This window comes from Saccostrea cucullata, unplaced genomic scaffold (assembly GCF_032062105.1).
Source record: "Saccostrea cucullata isolate Sc308-1 unplaced genomic scaffold, CSIRO_AGI_Scuc_v1 ctg2015, whole genome shotgun sequence".
NCBI lineage: Eukaryota > Metazoa > Mollusca > Bivalvia > Ostreida > Ostreidae > Saccostrea > Saccostrea cuccullata.
The window spans coordinates 77,594-90,515 of NW_026940845.1; the positions used below are offsets into that span (position 1 = coordinate 77,594).

The 12,922-nt window shown below is 35.1% G+C and overlaps 1 protein-coding gene across 1 annotated transcript; it reads left to right on the forward strand.

Moving 5' to 3' along the window:
* Positions 1–754: 754 nt before the first annotated feature.
* LOC134256433 (calcium-responsive transcription factor-like) lies at positions 755–12,156 on the forward strand. The gene is made up of 11 exons (XM_062739080.1): positions 755–970; positions 1,280–1,522; positions 2,272–2,402; positions 2,844–3,033; positions 3,353–3,449; positions 5,309–5,446; positions 7,911–8,108; positions 8,693–8,843; positions 8,944–9,088; positions 9,764–9,903; positions 10,215–12,156. Exons 1-11 carry the CDS (start codon positions 802–804, stop codon positions 10,611–10,613), a joined length of 2,001 nt encoding a protein of 666 aa, XP_062595064.1. The 5' UTR covers positions 755–801; the 3' UTR covers positions 10,614–12,156.
* Positions 12,157–12,922: the final 766 nt, after the last annotated feature.

The window sequence follows — 12,922 nt, forward strand, 5'->3', positions numbered from 1 at the left end:
ATAAATATAAACAATAAAATGCTTTCTTTGTTTGTTGTTACTGGAATGAACGGTCGCAGCTATTGCAGAAAAAATTTACATAACCCGCTTACGCGGGTTATGTATTTTTTCTGCAACAGCTGCTTCCGTTCATTCCAGTAACAACAAACAAAGAAAGCATTTTATTGTTTAAATAACTAGCCTAATAAAGATAAACCTGGAGGCTGGAGCTGGGGGGGGGGGGGGGATATAACCTTAATTAAATGGAAATAAAGTTAAAGAGCAAAATTAACATTAAAAAATAATGCATCGATCATGTGTATTTTAAAGAATGATTGAATTTTAAAAGCTCATGAACACATATTTAAATGCATAACCTTTTTTTTGACATTTTATACCTTGTATGAACTCAAGTTTAAGTTACTGTAGCTTCTGTTTTTTTCGCTAGTACTTACTATCGCGATTGAAAGGCTTCTTCAACGTCAAATCATGAGTCAGAATAATTATTCGCGAATGGACAGTTGATCAAGAGATTATACAGATATTTCAGCACCACAAAAATAAACGCAAGTAATTTTATATTTTATTCAGTGAGTGGTGCTTCTCGCAGCAAATATTAAAATATATATGCAATGATTAATTCAATGCATATAATTAGGAATCTACAGTAACTGCAAAGCAATTTTAAATCATAGAAATTTAAAAGTGTAATTTGTTCCAACTCAGGTTATACAAGTATGTCAAGCTTCCAGGTAACGTAAGTTTAATCATTAAGTGCAAAAAATAAGGTAATTTTCTTTTCCAATGTTTTAGAAAAAAACAATGGTGGATTGTTTAGACATGGTAAGTTCAACTTCCGAAGTCATTAACACAGTTACCATGGTGTCTGGCACAGAAACTGATGACATCATCACAATTGATCCAACTCTGAAGGATGATTTGAATGATGAAACAATTGTGGACACAGAGACAGGACTAGCTGTTACATCCAGTATGGAACTTTTTGTTCATCGTAACAAATTCAAATATAACTTGATAACCATTTTAAGTTTAATGAACTCCTTTTTGTATAGTTTTATTTTTTAAATAAAATAATGCTATGAAATTCTGTATTGACAAATGCACCATAATTCACAAATATTTTATTGCTCAGTAACATGCCATACTACGTACAATATAAAAAAAATGATGATAATTATTTTCTTTATTGATAAAAGAATTGGCACGTTATTTAAGGAATAATCTGTTGATGGCTTTAGATATATTCTATGTTATACAGTCATGTATTTCACTTTTTCAGTGTCCCCTAGTCTTGCTAACCCAACCATTCAGGGCCTGCTTTCCTCTCCCGCCGGGCTTACTTTGCCCAGTGGGCAGCTCCTGACAACTACAGACGGGATACAGATCATTGCTGTCAATGGAACCAATGACCTCACCAGGGAGGGGCAGATATGGCAGGTGGTCCACCCCGACATGGCCACTATCATCGCTGTAAATGCCGATCAGACATTTGAAATTGAACCCAAAGAAGAGGATAAACTAGGTAATGAGCTCTCTGTAAAGAAAGTGCACAAACATGTAGAATAAATAATACAGCTATTCACAAAAAAGAAATAATCAGAATACCTCAATGATTTTGTAAAAGCCTTCATACTACAGTTTTGGTAATTTTGTACACAAGAAGACTAAATCAAAACTCATGAATCTTATATCTAAGATTTTAAAAGAACTTGTGACTATTTAAAAAGCTTTTCCTCCTTTAAATTTTGTAAAAAAAAAAAAAAAAAAAGATTAGGAATTTTGTAAATATTAAACTTCATAGAAAAGTTTTCAACCTCAGATACAACTTAATTCTCCCAATGTCATAAATACAAGTCAGTAGAGCTAAAACTTATCAGAGACTTGATTTGTAGGTGATACTGGCATATCGGTAGAGCTACGTCTTATTATTTAAAGACTTTTAATTGTAGGTGATACTGATAGATCAGTAGATATAAGTCTTATCAGAGACTTGATTTGTAGGAGTTAATGACAAATCAGGAAAGCTAAGACTTATCCAAGACTGTTGATTTGTAGGAGATACTGACAAATCAGTAAAGCTAAGTCTTATCCAAGACTGTTGATTTGTAGGAGATACTGACAAATCAGTAAAGCTAAGTCTTATCCAAGACTGTTGATTTGTAGGAGATACTGACAAATCAGTAAAGCTAAGTCTTATCCAAGACTGTTGATTTGTAGGAGATACTGACAAATCAGTAGAGCTAAGTCTTATCCAAGACTGTTGATTTGTAGGAGATACTGACATGCAGGATGGTGAGACTAGTCGCTCAGGGACTGGATCGGTCGGGGACGGGGTACCAGACAATGCTGATGTTCTCCCCCCAGACACTCCACTGTGGGCTCAGAGGATGAACAAGTGTCAGGTCAGTCTCTGTTAGTGGTCCTTATTATGAGGACTAGTGGGTCAATATGATAGTCAATACACTACAATGTACCTTACTTGCAATTGAGGAACCCCCCCCCCCCCCAATTATATGACAGCCCAATTCATATTTCATCAAAGTAGTATACACATTTAATAGATACAAAACAAAAAAATGGGTATATCTAAGATATAAGCAAAATATGTATGGTATACATGTGCAGATTTTATTTTTCAGTGCATGTATGTACAAATAAAATTTTATTGTGCAAATGGGTTAATTAAATGAGAAACCACCTGATAGACAGATAACCATTTTCATCGACCAATACAGATACATGTACTGCTTGGTTATTCAAGACAACCCTATTACTTTTTAATGGATATGCATGTAGTTATTTCTATCCATAGTTAATTAAATAACTTACTTTGGATTTTTCAGAAAATAGGAGACTACTACCGAGGGTATGTGGATTCTGAAGCTGACCTTGACCTTTTGTTGACCTACCACAAGCAGCAGACCCAGAGTTTCTGGGGCACCCGTCAGTCGCCCTGCCCCGCCAAACCCTCCACCCGACTCATGTGGAGGTCACAGTATGTCCCGTTTGATGGAGTTCCTTTTATGAATCTAGGTGAGGAGTGGTTAATCAATGTATTGAATGTAATCTAAATTGAGTAAGAGTAAACTAAATTGATCATAGCTAGCCCTTAATTTCAGTAAAACTTTGTACATTTATAGATCATATTATTTGTAAAAATAACATGCATTCCGGTAATGATTGTTCTATTTACTATCTTACATTTTATCTTACATTTTGTTTACATATGCATTGTTTTGACTTAAAATACCAGCATTGGTAGAAGTGATTAAATTCTACTGTTAACCTGTCACACAGAAAATGTAAAGAGTGTTTGCCACGTTGTATAAATTATCATAATGTTACTATACAGGGAGTAGAGCGGTAGTCATGGAGTGTCAGTTTGGGCCAAGGCGACGAGGAAATGCCAAAAACACATCTACAGAGTATAAACAAACCTGTCCTGCAAGGTATTCACATATAAAACACATTTACAGAGTTCAAAAAAACCTGTCCTGCAAGGCAGAGCTCCAGATAATTTTTTACCCCAAAGTGTATTTACTCCCTGATTTTTTAATCAATGCAGATTTTGATTTTCAGCAAAATGATTGAAGAGTATTTTGTTTATAATTATATAAGTGTTTTGACCTTTATTTTGAGCTTGTAATTGAAGTATGTGTTTTTGAAGAGGGAAAAAAATGCAAAGGTCAGTTCCTGCATTTATTTAAATAAATTTTATAAATACCAACAAGACTTTATGCTAAGATTGGGAAGCATTCTTTTTTGACATGGAAGATTATACAGTAGTTCAAGGTACCATATAGTCAGAGACACAGAAAACTTTTCCTTCATTTAAGATATCGTATCAAGAGTAAACTGAGAGAAAAGAATCTTCGTTAATGTGGCAAGTTGAGAGAGTTTAAAAATTGGCTATGAACCCATAATAAAAAAAGTTATGCCTAGTGCATAATCTTTCTACGTAAAAATTGATTTTAATCTAAATCTCTGATTCTTCCTCCCGAAATGGAGATCGTCGTCGCCATTACTAGAATATTCCTGGTCACTAAAAGGCTTTTAAATCTGTACTTCGTTTTGAGAAAAATCAAACACTGCAGAGTTAACCTCAATTCGTATCATTAAGTAAGTCGTACCTGTGTTCTTCAACTTGTTGTATGCAGTGGTTTTGTGATGTAATGCGTATCTATGATTGCTAATGCGTAATTGTACACTCTATTTTAATTTTCAATGCGTATTTTGTAAAATTTAATGCGTATATTTCTGCAAATACGCTCCTTAGGCCACCCTTAAAAAATTATTTGTTTGGAATTGCCGCCTGGAGGGTTTCAGACACAGGAGGGAGGGAGGGAAATTTTTTTTTTTTAATTGAAGATAAATTTTAAATTTTTTTTTATAAAAATCTCAGTAAACACATTTTCTGACTTTTTAAAAAAGTATCTACCATCAACAAAGAAACTTAATTTTGCATAGATATGACACTACATTTCAGTGTTTTGTATTGTGCATGTGATAACGGGCAAGAAAAAAAAAAACTTCCTACTTTTGATCAATAAAATTTTTTAAGTAGGGGGCATTTCAATGAGGGGGGAGGCAATTCCAAACAAACAATCAATTTTATTTTGGCCTTATCTGGTGCTCTGTGCAAGGTATTCACACAAAACACATCTACACAGTACAAGCAAACCTGTCCTACGAGGTATTCACACAAAACACATCTACACAGTACAAACAAACCTGTCCTGTGAGGTATTCACACAAAACACATCTACACAGTACAAACAAACCTGTCCTGCGAGGTATTCACACAAAACACATCTACACAGTACAAGCAAACCTGTCCTGCGAGGTATTCACACAAAACACATCTACACAGTACAAGCAAACCTGTCCTGCGAGGTATTCACACAAAACACATCTACACAGTACAAGCAAACCTGTCCTGCGAGGTATTCACACAAAACACATCTACACAGTACAAACAAACCTGCCCTGTGAGGTATTCACACAAAACACATCTACACAGTACAAGCAAACCTGTCCTGCGAGGTATTCACACAAAACACATCTACACAGTACAAGCTAACCTGTCCTGCGAGGTATTCACACAAAACACATCTACACAGTACAAACAAACCTGTCCTGCAAGGTAATCACATATAATGCTGAGATTGTTAAATAAAGAGCTGGGGGGGGATGCATGTAATTCAATAAAACCAACTGAACCACTGGTTTGCTAACTTTATGTAGATTTTAAATACAATATAAAGTAATTATATGAAAAATGGGAAATTATTTATCCATTTTTTTTCAGAATATATATCAAAAAGGTCAAGAAATTTCCTGAGTTTGCTGTAGATGTTAATCAAGATAAGAAATCCCTCAAAGCTGCAATGGACAACGCCTTTCATCAGCTGAAGGTTCTTGGAACCAATGACATTGGTAAAGAATTGTAAGTAAATACCGTCATTAGTCAGACAATTTACCGTCCAAAATATGTTTGTTGTTACACAGTCTCCTCTGCCATTGTTCAAATTTGCCAGAAGTTTGTCGGAGAGAAATTTTAAAATCTCAAATACTCCAATTTTACACTTTAAAAATGCAGGCTATAAATTGCTAGCAAATACCCAACAAATTTAACTGCAATTTTCACAGATCGTATGCAATATTCAGACTGCAGAATTAATCGCTTACAAAGTAGTTAGTTCACTTGTCACAAAGATTTGATGTCTTTGATCAAGAGTCTATTTCAAAAATAATGTATACGAGGGTTGATCAAAAAGTTCGTGGAATTTCTTTATATTTCATTCATTTATAAGTGAAATTGGTTGAAAATTACAAATGATAATATAGACACTTGTTGAATATTTTAAATTAAAAAATATTTTAAAGATTTGTGATAGTAACTCTATAGCAATTGCCATAGAAACAGATGTTTGGAAATGCGGGGGAGACATCAACGCGTTTATTATCATTTTAATTCTTAATACTTGAAATGAGAATAAAATCGCTCTTCGTGTTATAGAAAGCGAAAATTATGTCATTATTACGATTGCTTGATCTTTTATAAACCTTTGTGTGTGTATTTTAGTGATTTTACTGGATATTTTGTTTATTAGTTGATAATTTATTGTTAATCTTAAGGTTGTCATACGACGTCAAATTTCGTCAAGTCATAAGTTTTGTGAAAATCTCGGGATCACTCTGTCTTAAATACGTATATTATTGACATAGACTGAGGAAAAATGCATTTAGCCACTGCTTTTCCATTGGCGTAAGAAAGTGAAGAAAAATAGAACTTTCCTGGACGTTGATTAAAGGTGTAGCCGCCTTTTTGAGGCTCTGTTTTAAGTGTTTGTCCCCCTTGATAAATTGAAAGCCGTTAATAGACTTGTCGGCTGACGTACTGTTCTTGACATTGCTACTGAAATCGGAACATCATATGGAAAGATGAGGGGTATTTTGAAATATGAGTAAAAAATGAAGATAAATTGGTGCGAGAGCATACCCAGGTTTTTCTTGAGAAAAAAAAATGGAGAAAAGGGCAGCATTTTGAAGAATTACGTGTTCAAATTTGACATTAGGGTGAGATGATTCTATAACGTGATGTGATACCTAACTTGACGTTACGTCGAAGTCTCCCACGGGTTTCACAACCATCCATTTTCAGAAAGCACGTGTGACCTTATTGGTAATTGGAACGTGGTGAAATTTTCTAGTATTGTTGCATTATGACTCTATTTTATAAATACAGCTTACTCCACTTATATTGAACTCGCTTATTATGAAATTCCGCTTATTTTGAAATAGAAATAAATCCCCAGTTTTTGCCTCTCATATTCTTTGCATTAAAATAACGGTTATATTGAAATTGGATATATTGAAATTTCGCTTATATTGAAGCCACTGATCGGTCCCCACAGGTGATAATGAGTTGTTTTCATAACGGTTATATTGAAGTACTCCCTAGCGGCTGTCGTTACGGTTGGTGACAGTAATTATGCCTGATTGACCAGTTGATATACAAAGGTGTGAATAATTAAGTTTTCACCTTATGTTTTTTCATACTGCATGCTCTTACGAAATAAAATTTTTCACTGTTAAATTCTTTGCGTCCACGTATATGATACGGACATATCGAGACTAAACATCTAAACGTAATATAGTAACCCCCACAGATCTTGGAAAAAAACATAACTCTGAAATTGAATACGTACTGTTGGTGGCTATTGATATGCCTAAATTCGAAATAACTAAGAGACTGATTAGCCCGAGTACACTTACGATGAAATGCAAGCAGCGTTCAGCAGTACTCAGCCGTTTAAGTCCTGTGATTTTTTTCCAAAACGTAAATAAATGCGATTGGGGAATAATAATTAATGAGGTTCAAGATTGTCTTTTCAATGAAACAGAAATTAAAAAAATATTTAAACTTTCAAGGACTCATAATCTATGTAATCTGTTCACTGTTGTAGACGATGACAAAATTAATTTATTCGGGTTTGATCTTCTTTATTTTAGATAGGGATTGAACTTGTAAAAATGGCGGCTTCACGATTTCGCTTATATTGAATTACGGATATATTGAAATAATTTGCATGGTCCCCTGAATTTCAATATATCCGGAGTAGGCTGTATGCCTATTATTTGCTTTAGTCAAATCATGATAAAATTTTAGAAAGAAATTCCATGAACTTTTGGATCAACCCTCGTATGTCTAAGTGTGCAGTATTTCATGTATCTGTGGTGTCAATTAGATATATTTTAAAAAGAAAGGCAATACAGTGGATTCCACTTAATCTAATAGAAAATTTGTCAGCCTTCTGTTTTCAGAAAAGCTGTAGAATTATCCTACAGAAATATATTACCAAAAAAAAATTAGATTGGAGTACAAATACATGCTTTCAATGTTTTAGGTATTATGTCCAGTTACCTATAGAGAAAGCCCATGAATTCCACGGAGAGCTGCAGCTGACCCCAGCGGAGGCCCCCGCGACTGTAGCCCCTGACCCAGAGTCCCCCAAAGAGAGACTGGACCCCCGGGTCCGACAAAAAATCCGAGAACTCGTGGCAGCGGGAGAAACCAGTGTGTACGCTGTCAGAAAACAGCTGAGGTCAGCAGGATTTACTTTGATACAATCATCAACTGAGATTTATATCAGTTATTATTCCTTTATATCATACAGCTATATAGTCTGATCTCATCTGGAATTCAAGATGGTTAATTTTCTATTTAAGTAAGTTTAGAAAAAAAGACAATTTTTGATATAAATAAGACTAGTTCCAGATGTTGTCCAAATAAAATAATATATATCAGTACATATGTATTACAACAGACAAAATACCTGTAATCAGATTAGTGGCTTTGTCACTCTGTGCTCATATTGCTTGGAACTAAGATTAGAAAAATTAATTTAACCTTTTTATTTAAGCTGGCAACAAGTGAAATTATCATTTTTATTCCCATCATTGCATGCTTAATGAATAAGATAAAAATCTAACCAGATTATTTGTAAAATCTTTACTGACAGTTTTTCAGTAATATATGTAATACATAGAGGAGAGGGGGCCAAAAATTAATTACAAAAAGGATTTTTTTTAAATAATCATTTTGGAAGCAATTGAGGTTGATTAATTTCAGTATCTATTGCTTTTATGTTGTCAGATAATTAAATAAGTTCTTGTTAATTAATTTCAGAACTTATGTGTCCAAAGTGCTGTATCTGGGTACAGAGGTACCGGAGAGACATGACTTGACCCTGTTTCCTACAGTCAACGACCTGAAGAATCAGATTCACCAGGCCATGGTAGACGTTGAGAATGGGACTCTGGCAGTTACCACTCCTCAGGTGGAGCAGCTGTCAGATTTATTGACTGATTTAGCAGTGTGATATTTATGATTTGTTAGGTCTGTGTTGTTTTATTTATCTTTGTTTTTATTATGGACAGGTTAATGTGGAGATTGTTGGTCAGTCCTCAGCCAGGCAGACAACCGAGTTTTCTTCTGTAGTGGACGGCTCTGTGTGGTCATCTGATGGTGTGGAGCCCGTCCCGGAGACGGTCACTGTGACCCTGACCCAGAAACCAGGGGATGGTAAGTAGCATGACATTACATGTAACCCGAACCCAGTAAACAAGGGGGGGGGATAGCAGAGGCATTACATATAACCCTGACTCAGAAACCAGGGGACAGTAAGTAGCAGTGTGACCCTGACCCAGAAACCAGGGGATGGTAGCTGGTAGCGGGGCATTTCATGTTACCCTGACCCAGAAACCAGGGGACGGTAGTGGGGCATTACATGTGACCTTGACCCAGAAACAGGGGGACAGTAGGTAGCAGGGCATTACATGTGACCCTGACCCAGAAACTGGGGGGTGGTAGGTAGCAGGGCATTAAATGTGACCTTGACCCAGAAACCAGGGTACGGTAGGTAGCAGGGCTTTACATGTGACCCTGACCCAGAAACCAGAGATGATAGGTGGTGGGGCATTACATGTGACCCTGACCCAGTAACCAGTAACCAGGGGATGGTAGCGAGGCATTACATGTGACCCTGACCCAGTAGACAGGAGAGGGTAGGTAGTGAGGCATTACATGTAACCCTGACCTAGTAAACAGGCATTTTACATAGTACATATACTAACCAAGGCTTGCATTTATATTGATTTATATAATATTCAAAGGGGTAGATGAGACTTATAGATAAAATTTGAATTATCATTCAAAACTCCCTTTATAAAATTTGTTAATATAATCTTTGTTTTACAGATGGCCATCATGTGATATCCCGCATTGAGACCCACTTGAGTGATGGTTCTACACGGATCAGCACACACCTGACACCAGAGACGGCCCAGCTTCTGTCTCGTCTTCATCCTAACATGTTCCCTGCAGGATGTCTTCTACCTGTACGTACAATTCTTAATACACTGTCTTCTTAAATATTTGTCATTTTACGTTACTTTAGCTTTTTGACATAAGACTGAATATTTTTACCAAATTGAATATAGCTTTTCCATTTGATTTAGTGTGAAACTTGTATTCCTCCAAGCATGGCTTAATTGTTATCAGTTGGATATTGACCTATTTTAGGGCCATATCACATATTGTGATAGTTACCAATCTTAAGCCAAGCATGTTGGTATTTTCTTCATTGCAAAGATATGGTCCACGTAGCATCCTTTTGTGCTATTGATGCCTACTTCATGTTCTGTTTCAGTCCAATGATCCCGATGAATCTCAGCAGTCCCTGATCGAGTCTAAAACAGACGACTTCCCCCTGAAGGAGGACTCCTCTGACACTCTGTGTATCAGTGCTATCCCCCCCTCCACCAGCCAGATCCCCCCCATGTTAGACGGTGCAGAGACCCATGACATAGAATCCCTGGCTGTGATAGTTAACAGTGACGAGTGTGCTAGTCAGACAATGATGGTGTCTATAGACAATGGTAACCTTGACAACGCGTCAGATCCTCCATCCATCGTCCATCACGCAGAGGAGGAAGATACCTCAATAGAAAACCAACTCAACTGTGTCGGTGTTTCCATGGAAACAGACTCCGAAATCATTCTCAGTGATACACCTGTGTCAGAATTTCAACCTATTACGGATTCCTAGTGCAATATTTTAATTTATTTATTTCTTTGTTATGTTACTGAGCTTTTTATTTTGATAGCTAAAATTTTATTTATTTATATTGAGCATGCCTTAAGTTGTGTATTTTTGGATCTGATATGAGAGGTAGACATATGGTGATCAGTGTGAATTGTACAATTTTTCATTTTATCTTTTTCCTCTAAACATAATGATTTGCAAGATTGAACCCTTTTTACAAATCTAATTAAGGACCCTCCATTGTTGTGGAAAAATTAGAAACAGATCACCAACACTCCATGAGAATGCAGCAGGTATTTTGTTTAGACGATGGTCATTGTGAGAACAGTCAAGCATGTCTGATGAAAAATGTATTTTTGGACTTTGAAAAACTTACATTAAAATTTAATGCCTTCTTTACTTAGGAAAAATCTCCAAAAACAACATAGGACTGATAATTATATACTGATAAAAAAAATCTATGTTGACACAAAAAGGCATGCAATAAAAGTTTTTAATTTCTCAATCTTGGAGAAATATCATTTTTAGGACTCTTGAATTAATTACAAATTATTTATATAATATGTCATACAGTGCAGATTACATGCTATTCTGTTTAATGTCAAATAGTGGTTCAGTCTAATTGCACAATAGTACCTTGAAGTTAGTGTGTAGTGTAAAGAGGGTCCTTAATTTTCAGATTTTATATTCAATTCCTAGCTTTGATTTTGCTTATCTTTCCTTACCAGAGAGTTTGAAAAATTAAAATTGTTTTATAATGACATTTTTTGTATAAGAGTACAAGTACATGTATATCAGGAATTAACACTTTCACATTTTTAAGTACGTATATTAGCATTTATGTTTTGACAGTTAATTGTTAATACCCAAAGATGACCCATGAATATCAAAATACTATATACAGGAAATTTTTGCCCCAGTTTTATTTGTTTTGTTTTCACGAATACTCTTAGGTGGCTAAATATGAAATTGGACAAATTAAAAAGAAACAGTACAATTTGAAACGGAATTGTGATTAGGGGAATTTAAAATGGAGCAAAATTGTTGCAAGTGTGAAAGGGTGAAAATAACACTGCATACAGTATTCTCAAAGAGAATGTCTTTCAATTTTTAAAGTGATCAACAAGTGCACAGGACTATGAATTGCGTATCTTTTGATACCCTTGTCTTTCTCTTTTGGCAGACACAAATTACACTAACAATACTAGCATGTTTCTACATGTACTTATCTCATACAGTATTTTTCTTTTCTTTATGGAAAGCAAACCAAAGATATTTTATTATTGGACAGACAGTGAGGCTGAGATGTCTTAAAATGAAGGCTTTAATCATAAATAATGTGTACCAGGCAAAATTCACTTCTCCTTGTTACACCCCTTATAACTTTGGTTAAGAACATATTTTATTGAATGAATCAAAAGGATTAAAAACAAGTTTTTACAACGTACTGGTTCCCTGTCCTTCACTTCTACTAGGTACAGGTGCTCTGCTGAAGGTTCCAAATAACTATACTACATGTGAATCATTAAAGTCATTTGAAATACTGTTTATTGTGTCTGCTCTTTTATTTTGTTGTAAAACACAGGCATATGATTGAATCAAACAGATGAATGGAATAATTTAATTAATATGCAAAATACGATTGCCCCCTCACAAATTACAAAAGATCATGCAACTGTTTACTGATACATACATGTACACAATCAATGATAATGCCATGACCCATATTGTACGTTCAGCAGATAAAGTATAAAATTTTCTAACATTGCATCAGGTCTGAATGTTACTGTTTTCCAAGGGAAAGATTTGGCATATAATTTTTGCTTAGAAAGAATCACAATACATGTATTCACTAAACGAAGGAGAGGTGAAACATGACCAAACTCAACAACCAACAGAGGAGAGCAATAAAAATATTTTTCCATACGTTAGTAAGGTGGAAGACAAGCAGTTTAATGGTATTCATTAATAAATAATGCTAAATAAATGGTTGCTATGATGGTTAAACATTTTTCAATAGGTAAATACAAATCATGACTAACTACTAGCTGCAGAACTGTAGTATAATGGTTTTTAATATTAGTCATTGAAAACAAAGAATACTTTTGCTATTTATACAAAGAAGGCAAATTGTTTAGTTTCCCCCTTTCATCAGCGATTTGTTGTCCCTGCTTTTGTAAAAGCGAGGAGAACATTACATGTATATCTAATTCATATGTCATTCGGCCAATCTGAAGTCTCTCCATCTGTCAGTTACTAAAATTCAAATCTGGTTCAAGACTTTCAAGGAAAAAAAGTTTCAGCTTTCATTT

Excerpts from the sequence above, each read along its gene's own strand:
- LOC134256433 (XM_062739080.1), top strand. The coding sequence starts at position 802 with ATGGTGGATTGTTTAGACATGGTAAGTTCAACTTCCGAAGTCATTAAC. Across the intron at positions 5,447-7,910 it reads AATGACATTGGTAAAGAATT|GTATTATGTCCAGTTACCTA; the intron begins GTAAGTAAATAC and ends TCAATGTTTTAG. Across the intron at positions 9,904-10,214 it reads CTGCAGGATGTCTTCTACCT|TCCAATGATCCCGATGAATC; the intron begins GTACGTACAATT and ends GTTCTGTTTCAG.